The sequence below is a fragment of the Camelina sativa genome, chromosome 14 (genome assembly GCF_030686135.1).
Source record: "Camelina sativa cultivar CO46 ecotype springtype chromosome 14, ASM3068613v1".
Classification (NCBI taxonomy): domain Eukaryota; kingdom Viridiplantae; phylum Streptophyta; class Magnoliopsida; order Brassicales; family Brassicaceae; genus Camelina; species Camelina sativa.
Genome location: NC_141893.1, coordinates 12372639 through 12382298, shown reverse-complemented (window position 1 = coordinate 12382298; position 9660 = coordinate 12372639). Strand labels below are relative to the sequence as shown.

Genomic DNA, 9660 nt, shown 5'->3' with positions numbered 1-9660 from the left:
CTCTATGTAAATATATATAAACCCTAGTCTCCCTCTGTTAGTATATATATGTCTGTAACCTCTCACATTGTATAATAAGAAAGATATTCATTCCTTATAAAATGATGTTATAATGAAGAAAGATTTTTTTCTTTAAACTTTCAAAAAACGTGAGAATTGGGTTGTACATACTTCAGATTGTTCATAGTAAAAGGTTATTAATTACGATGTGAGATTTATCCACTGTCTCACCATCTCTCATTATCGTATCTTTTGTTTGATTTACTTCTGCAACAGTATGGGAAACGGAAAGTTTGGATTTTGTTATCCCTTTTGGGTTTACTTGAGTTCTCTGTTTGTGTTTATGTTGTGGTTTAGTTATTTACTCCTGATTAGAGAAGTTGAAAAGGTATGATAGCTTTTTAGAAGTAGGATATACCAGAAGGGGGCAACATTACTGTGTCATGATGGAGACATTAAATAAGATTTTTTTTTTCTTACATCACGCTAGGAAGTTGTGTTTTAAATGATTTCACTCTTTATAATGGGTTAAAACAGAATTTGCTAACAGATTGGAATTCTGTTTCAGGTCAATCACACCGTATGTTGATGTTCCTCTCGCCACTATTGCCTATTCTGATCGCTGGGCTTATGAAGGCCAACTTTCTTAATCAATAGCTTAAAAAGCATTTGATCTTCATTCTGAACCCCTCTGAGCTTGCATCATATCAGAACGTTGGTTAGTATTTTTTCCTGAATTAAAAAACCTACATATCTCTTGTGCCCATTGATACGTCTACTATTTTGTTTAGAGTGTAAATCTTAGGTTTTCAATTCTTTTAGTCACCAATTATTTCTATTAAAATATAGCGCTGTTTTGACAAGGTATTGACGTTACTATTACATTTTTTCTTTTTTAAGAATGATGTGTCGAGCATAATCAATTATGACGAGGTGAAGTGACGATAATGAAAGAAAAAGTGAAATATATTTAACAAGCATGTTAAATTTGGTTATATTTGTTACAACATTGTAACAAATATTATTTTAATTGTGAAGCAAGGCCATTTGAATTTAATGATTTAGGTTAGCTATCAATATAATATAAAACAAGTTTTTTAGAACATACAAACGGCGATGAGAAGGAAAGCCAAGACGCTGAGGAATATGTTTCTTTAGTTTTTCTTTACATCATCTCAATGAATGTTCTGATTATATGGCTATATGTTTTTATCTCAAAACAAAACAATTGTTTTCTACTATTATGTACTTAACTCTTCAATTTTTGATCCAAAAAAAAAAACTATTCCATTTTGAATATTTTAAAATCTAAATCAATGGGACGAGAGTGAAATGTTGCTTCTAATCTGCTAACAAAGAGTTTCAAAAATAAAAGAACTTTTAGATATGTTACATCATGGTCGCAAGTCACAACATCACATGAACAACTACATTGATTTAGGTCCGAATGGTAATGATGTATTTGATTGTGTGTGACAAAAAATTGATAGTACAGTACGGTTCAACTGTGGTTCATGCGGAGAGAAATATATTCACGGGACAAGTGCGGTTTATACCGAATTAGCACTACAAAACAATTTTTCATTGGTGAAAAGAATAATTGCGGTTCATAAAAAACTTATATATATTGTTACTATAATATTTGTATGAGTAGATTAGTAAAAATATAAATAATTAATATAACTGCAAACTTCTATATCTTTTGTGTTAATTAAAAAAATATTTAGAACCATAAATACCCAAATTTTATTTAAATTAAAATTTAGCTTCTTATGTAAATATTTTTGTACCCAATTAATAATATTATTCATAAGTTATTAACATTTTGGTTATTTATTTTTTTATTTTTTATAATTTAATAGAGAAAGAAGAGAAAAAGAATATTTTTTTGTAAATTTGTTTTGCCACAAAATAAAAGAGAGAGAACGTATATATGTATTAAAATTATTAAAAAACATTGTAGTATCGTTGCAGTTTCAAATCCGTTGGGTAAAAGGCATTGTTGATTATAAAGGCGGTCCAAGGCAAAAAATGTTAGATAAAACTGTGAATTACTTTTTTTTTTTGAAAAACGCAAATTAATAATTTTTTACATGAATGGTGACTTTACCCGAGTTTCACAAAAACATCTTCCAAAAAAGCTTTTATGATGTCTCCATTCACAACCTTAATCTATGGTTTAGTTTTGGTCCACTTCACATGGTTTATATAGCCAGCCTATGGGGAAAGTGTGGAATCATTTTATTCTAATCAAAGGTGCTGTTTATTCATAGTATTTTTTGTATGTTTAAAACCTTATACCAACAAACAAAATGCCTCTTTGTTTTTAAAAGATGTCATTCTCTATTAACCATACCAAAGATTTCCTCATCTTCAATGCTTGTGATTCATCATATACGTCATTTTTTGTTATATATTTTAATTAGGGTGCAGCCACCATTGACCCACGGTTTCAAAACTCATTGTAGGTTAGCCATTTTATCCGACTTTGTTGTTTACACACGCTCCTACTTTCTTCTTAGGCTAATAAACCAATTGCCTCTTCGATTTCAAAAGTTTTCATTCTCCATTTGCCATACTGCTGGGGTTGGATTTCGACGGTAGGCAGGCCCATAGGAGAAACCCAATAAAGGTTGGTTGTAATGATCATTGTCAGGTCCGTTATGAGCCCAAGAAAAGGATCCGTTTTGGAGGCGCGTCGAGTCAACTGCGAGACTGCGGAATCACAAACCAAGATTTTCAGAGGAAATAGTTAGGATATTGTTTTGTGTTTAAATACGGGAACTTAGGTTGAGGAAGGACATGAAACCTTGATCAAGTACAAGAGAAATATTCAATACAAAAATTCAGTTCGCTGTTCTTCATTGTTTTTTTTTTTATTAATTTAAACTGAAAGTCTGCCCAAATCTCGTTTCATTTCCAAATCAATTTATTTGTTGTTTATCGCATCAACACATACCAAAAGATATTTCATCTTCAATGGTTGAGAATCTTCATTTACATTATTCTTTGTTTATACATCCTTAGTTGGGGTGTAGCCCCCACCCCTCTATTCACCATTGCCCCACGACTTCAAATTGTAGGTTAGACATTTTATCCGACTGTGTTGGTCACACAAACTTCTACTTATTATTCTTATAGATTAGTGGGTTTAGTGGGCAATCAATTACAAATTTGCTAAATGCCAGGAAAGATTGAGAGGTAAACATGTAATTTGGCTTAATATTTCAAACGAAAGTAATTTGCTCCTTTCAATTTCGATAAATGTTTTCCCTTTTGCATAACTAAGTGGCAATTACTGTAAATAAAGCCAACATTTCAAACATTTTAAAAAACTTACTCCTCTTTTAATTATAAGAAGATACCCACATCGATTATATCTTCCAAGTATTAATTTAGGCAATTGATTGTGATTTCTAATTTTTCATAGATTTATACTTTTAGTCAATTTGGTTGGTTGTAGACTTGCAGTTTTGTTTTTTGTTTTTTGGCAAATATTGCAGACTTGCACCTATGAACTCTTTCTGCGTGCTTCTCTTATTATTTTTTGTAAATTTTGATAGAACAATGATTTAAATTTTGTTTTATGTGAATATCTTTCAAAATTGATTATCTGAGTATGATTCAAGAAGCCTTGATTCAGATATGTTTAACATTATTTTTTTATTGTCATTAAATCGATTTTATATATGCAACAAATTTTTTATTTAATTAATTTGGTTGATTCATCTTAGTCATTATTTCTGATTTTTATACTATGCAATTAAAGGATTACCATAAAATTTACACTCAAAATGTAAAATTAATAATGTTAGTCATTTCAAGTTTTTTACTTTCCCGTGCGTTAGGACATCCTAGTTATCCTAATATTAATTCAGTTCTACGTACGGTTTTTAATTAAATAAAACTTTAAACAGACGAGGTATTGATATCTTGGAAGATGAAGAAGGAGATGAGGAGGAGGACGAAGTGGCAAAGCCAGAAGAGTTTGATATCAAGTCAAACTCTTCAAAGTTTGGTTTGGATGTCATTCCCAAAGATATGGAGAAACGAGTTGGTAAGAAGGATGTGAATAGATCGAACGTGGGAGTTGGTGGTGGTACGAGGAAGAAGAAAGTAGGAACTACCACCACCACCAAGTTGCAAAATGGAAATGAAGAGCCGTCATCTGAAAACGTAGAGCTGGCACGGTTTTTACTGAACCAAGCGAGAAACTTGGTTAGTTCTGGTGATAGTACTCACAAAGGTCTCGAGTTAAGTCATAGAGCAGCTAAGTTGTTTGAGGCTTCTGCAGAGAATGGGAAACCGTGTTTAGAATGGATCATGTGTTTGCATGTTACAGCAGCTATCCATTGTAAGTTAAAGGAGTACAATGAGGCAATCCCGGTTCTGCAGCGCTCAGTTGAGATTCCAGTTGTCGAAGAAGGTGAAGAGCATGCTCTTGCTAAATTTTCTGGTCTGATGCAGTTAGGTGACACTTATGCTATGGTGGGGCAGATAGAGAACTCGATATCTTGTTATACCGAGGGACTGAACATCCAGAAGAAGGTTTTGGGAGAAAATGACCCAAGAGTTGGTGAAACATGCAGGTACCTATCAGAGGCTCTTGTGCAAGCATTACGGTTTGATGAGGCTCAGCAGGTGTGTGAAACGGCTCTTTCTATACATAAAGAAACAGGTTTACCAGGTTCAATCGCAGAGGCGGCAGATAGAAGACTCATGGGTCTTATATGTGAGACTAAGGGAGATCATGAGAATGCCCTCGAGCATTTGGTATTAGCCAGTATGGCCATGGCAGCAAATGGACAAGAGTCTGAGGTTGCTTTTGTTGATACTAGCATTGGTGACTCGTACTTGTCTTTGTCTCGGTTTGATGAAGCAATTTGTGCTTACCAGAAATCTCTGACAGCACTGAAGACAGCAAAAGGAGAGAACCATCCAGCTGTCGGTTCAGTTTATATCCGTTTAGCTGATCTCTATAACCGAACAGGAAAAGTTCGAGAAGCAAAATCTTATTGTGAAAATGCTCTCCGGATATACGAGTCGCATAACCTAGACATATCTCCTGAAGAGATTGCAAGTGGTCTTACAGATATCTCCGTGATTTGTGAGTCTATGAACGAGGTGGAACAAGCTATTAGCTTGCTTCAAAAGGCGCTCAAGATATACGCTGATTCTCCTGGTCAGAAAATCATGATTGCAGGAATTGAAGCTCAAATGGGAGTGCTTTACTATATGATGGGGAAGTATATGGAGTCGTACAACACATTTAAGAGCGCTGTCTCAAAACTACGGGCAACTGGAAAGAAACAATCGACGTTCTTCGGGATTGCACTTAACCAAATGGGTTTAGCATGCATTCAGCTCGACGCAATAGAAGAGGCTGTTGAGTTGTTTGAGGAGGCCAAGTGTGTTTTAGAACAAGAATGTGGTCCTTATCACCCTGAAACACTTGGATTGTACAGCAACCTTGCTGGAGCTTATGATGCAATTGGCAGGTATGTACTTGTGTTGATTTCTCTTTCTCTCTCTTTTTTTTTTTTTGAACGTCCTCCTATTGACCTCAAACAAGTTTGTGATTCGGTTGTGATTATAGGTTGGATGATGCGATTGCCCTGCTAGGACACGTGGTTGGGGTTCGGGAGGAAAAGCTCGGGACAGCGAATCCTGTAACGGAAGACGAGAAGAAGAGGCTGGTCCAACTCTTGAAAGAAGCTGGTAACGTTACAGGAAGGAAAGCTAAATCCCTCAAGACTCTAATTGATTCCGATCTCACTTCCTCGGCTCTTCGTTAACGATATGTTACGTTTTCTTACTATTTGTAGAAATGTGAATACATTATTTTTGTTTTTGTGATTATGCTTGTGAAAGTGTTTTCCTTTCATTTGTCTTAATCCGGTGTAACTTGAATTAACAGGCTCACATATTTGTTTTAATTTATTGAATGAGAAGATCATTACCACTTTTAGACAACTTTAAAACTCATGTTTATCACACTTCCCAGCTCATGTTAATGATGTCAACAGAAGGCATTTTGTCTCAAACTAGTTGTTGATAAATTGAATGACTTGTAATTTTTTCGTAACAACATGTACACATTGATAAAGTTATAGGATCGACATTTGAATGAAGAAGATAAGTCTATTACTTTTGTTATTATTTTTCCTTAGAAAACTTGGTTACAATCCTGTTCATATTTATACTCTAAGGATTAGGTTTAACAAGTCACCTCAACCTCTAAACCCTTGAATCTATTGGTCAACATAATTTCCTGACTGGAACATCTGTAATTGCTTTTGAGACATTGCTTAACAGCTTCTTCATCTAGACTCTTCTTCTTTTTGTCTTGTTTTGTAGGTGGGATTGAGGCTTTCTTAGTGGACTCAAGATCCTTAGTGGGCTCTGGCTTCTGCTCAACGGATTTGGGCTTCCAAACCAACTTTGGCCAACTATCCTTTTGTTTTGTCCTTTTGCTGTCTAAACCAAAAGAGAATTCTTCTAGGGTTTTCGATTCTCTTTTGTCGTCTCTGTTGTACTTCTCCGAGGAATGAACCTCAGACTCAGATCGTTTATTAGCCCCCCGCAAACTTGGCGTAGGTGGCACAACGACGCCGAGTTTGAACCGAAGAGCAGCAAAAGGCCCTGATGGTAGCGATTTGGTGAAGATATCGACGATCTGAAACTGGTTGTGGATGTGAGTGACGACGATATTCCCAAGAGCTACCTGTTCCCAAACGTAGTGGTAGTGAGTCAGGAAATGCTTGGTTCGCTTGTGAAAAGCAGGATTCCCCGAGAGATATACGGCGGAGAGATTGTCACAGTAGAGATATGGAGTACGATGCAGAGGAATCCCCAGTTCCTTCATGATCTTGCAAAGCCAGGTAATTTCTGACACAGCCTCAGACATAGCTCTATATTCTGCCTCTGTCAAGCTTTTGGAGACAGTGTTTTGTTTTTGTGATTGCCATGAAATGATATTACTGCCCAAGTAGGTACAAAAACCTCCGATTGATCGACTTGTGGTTTTACAGCCTCCATAGTCGCTATCACTATAGACTTGAAGCCGGAAGTCTGTATTTTTGTTGAATGAGATGCCCATTGTAATTGTCCCTCTAATGTATCGAAGAATTCGTTTCAGGAGGTGAAAGTCTAAGACCGTCAGCTCATGCATTCTCTGACAAACAAAGTTGACAGCGAACTGGATGTCTGGACGGGTCAGAGTGAGATATTGGAGCTTGCCTGCTAAGCTTCGAAAGTAAGTGGGATTGTCAAAGAGTGGTTGCAGATGTTTGATTTAACCAAGAGTTTGTGGCAGAGGAGTTGGCATTGGGGCACACTCGGACATTCCTGCGACTGCAAGAAGATCCTTGGCATACTTTTGTTGCGAGAGAAACAGACCACCATGGTGGAAGTGAGCTTAGATTCCTAGAAAATAGCTAAGTTGCCCCAAATCTTTCATCCTAAAGCGTTTGTTTAACTCACTTAGTAATGTCTCTAATGCTTGCGAGTTGTTTCCAGTTATAGCCATATCGTCAACATAGAGAAGCAGGAAGATGATGTCCTTTCCATTGAAGTAGTAGAACAGTGATGGATCGGACTTGCTACAACAGAAGCCAAACTCAAGGAGAAAGGTACTAAATTTGTCAAACCAAGCCCTCGGTACTTTTTTTAGACCATAGAGTGCTTTGTGTAAGTGACAGACATAGTCTGGTTTTGCAGGATCAACAAAGCCAGCCGGTGAAGTCATATAGACCGTTTCTGTCAAATCACCATGCAAAAATGCATTCTTCACATCCATTTGTTTTATTTCCCAGCCCATAACTGTTGCTGCATGAAGAACAGATCTTACTGTTGCTGCATGAAGAACAAATCTTACTGTTGCTGTTCTCACAACCGGACTGTAAGTTTCAAGGTAATCTATACCTTCTTCCTGGTCATACCCTTTCGCCACTATTCTTGCTTTTAACTTATCGAGTGAACCATCTGCATTGAGCTTTGTTCTAAATACCCACTTACTGCCCAATACATGCATGCCAGGGGCTCGAGGAACAAGTGTCCAGGTTCCTGCCTCTTTACAATTACCATACTCTTCTCCCATAGCTCCATTCCAGCCTGGATGCTTCAGAGCAGCACTAACCGTTTTTGGTTCAGGGTTAGAAACTTTCCAGGTAAATAAAACATACCTTGGGTTAGGTTTTCTTATTCCTGCTTTTGCTCTAGTAACCATCTTGTGGCCTGGTGTTGACACAACTGTGTGTGTAGGAGAAGGATCTTCAATCGGTTCATTGATTTGAGTGGATTGCTGAGAAGTCGTGTCAATGGTATTGTCAGCCATTGAAGTGTCAGTCGAGACTGAAGGAGATGCATCAACAGAATCATCCTTGGAGTGAGAAGATGAAGGAGAGTTGTTGCCTATAGGAACAGGATCAAAGCCTGCCGTACACCCAGAACTCTCCTTATCAACCACAGGAGGTGAAACTGAAGTCATCAAAGGTGGGAAATCTTGTTCGTTGTAAGTAAACTGATCTGACTATAGATGAGGAAATGTACCATTGACAACATTTGACTCGACTGAAGACTTCTCTTGTGTTGCTGTGGGTTTCTGACTGATAAAGCTTTTGTTCCAGGCTTGCAAGAGTGGTGTACACAGAGTTTGCTTAGAGGATGAGACAATGTGAAAGGGAAATTCCTGTTCAGCAAACAAGACATGTCGACTGATGAAGACACGCCCAGTAGATACAAGTAAGCTCCTATATCCTTTATACTTTTCATTATAACCAAGAAAGACACACTTCAAGGACAGCAAGCACAACCAAACACTCGTAGTGATGTGTAATCTGGCTTTTGACCATGCAGGGCTTCGTAGGGACTGTGATGATCAGACAGAGTACAAGTTGGCAGCAAATTAACAAGGAAGTTTGCCGTGAATAAAGCTTCCACCTAGTATCGATAAGGTACTCTACTTTTACACATCATTGCTAAGCCTAGTTCAATCAGATGCCTGTGTTTTCGTTCTGCTAGACCATTTTGCTGTGGTGTGTGAGGACATGAGATTAGTTGTTGAATCCCGTGTTGTTGAAGGTGACTCACAAATTTAGTACTTATAAATTCTCCACCACCATCACATTGAAAACTGCCAATTTTATTCTGAAACTGATTTTCCACTAAAGCTTGAAACATAGTGAATACTGAAAAGAAGTCTGACTTTAACTTAAGTGGATACAACCAGCAGAAGCGAGAGAAGTTATCTATGAAAATGACGTAATACTGAAATCCTTGCACTGACTTTATTGGTGCAGGTCCCCATAAGTCACAGTGGATGCGTTGAAGAGGCCTTGAGGTAGTCGTGCTCGAAGGACATAAAGGTAATCTAGTGCTTTTCCCAAACTGACATGCTTCACAAATGCCATTGGAGCTTTTATTAATGACTATTGCTTTTGTTGTGGACAACTTCTGAAGAACTTGTTGACTTGGATGCCCCAACCTCATGTGCCACACATCTTCAGAGGCTGAGTGTTGACGAGAGGAGTAAAGAGCTGAGTGATGAACCAGAGAGTCCTTCAGAGTATAGAGACCTTCGTTACTGTTGTTTCCCAGAGCCAGAAGCTTCTTTGTTGCCTTATCAAGAATTTCAACATGGTCATCATCAAATTTAACAGA

General features: G+C 37.2%; 1 protein-coding gene across 1 annotated transcript; it reads left to right on the top strand.

Moving 5' to 3' along the window:
* Positions 1-3181: 3181 nt before the first annotated feature.
* LOC104741359 (protein KINESIN LIGHT CHAIN-RELATED 3) lies at positions 3182-5964 on the top strand. Its single transcript, XM_019235852.2, has 3 exons — positions 3182-3201; positions 3918-5498; positions 5597-5964. The coding sequence occupies exons 1-3, from the start codon at positions 3182-3184 to the stop codon at positions 5793-5795; spliced, it is 1800 nt and encodes a 599-aa protein (XP_019091397.2). The 3' UTR covers positions 5796-5964.
* The last annotated feature ends 3696 nt before the right edge of the window (positions 5965-9660 follow it).

Excerpts from the sequence above, each read along its gene's own strand:
- LOC104741359 (XM_019235852.2), top strand. The coding sequence starts at position 3,182 with ATGCCAGGAAAGATTGAGAG. Across the intron at positions 3,202-3,917 it reads ATGCCAGGAAAGATTGAGAG|ACGAGGTATTGATATCTTGG; the intron begins GTAAACATGTAA and ends AACTTTAAACAG. Across the intron at positions 5,499-5,596 it reads GCTTATGATGCAATTGGCAG|GTTGGATGATGCGATTGCCC; the intron begins GTATGTACTTGT and ends TTGTGATTATAG.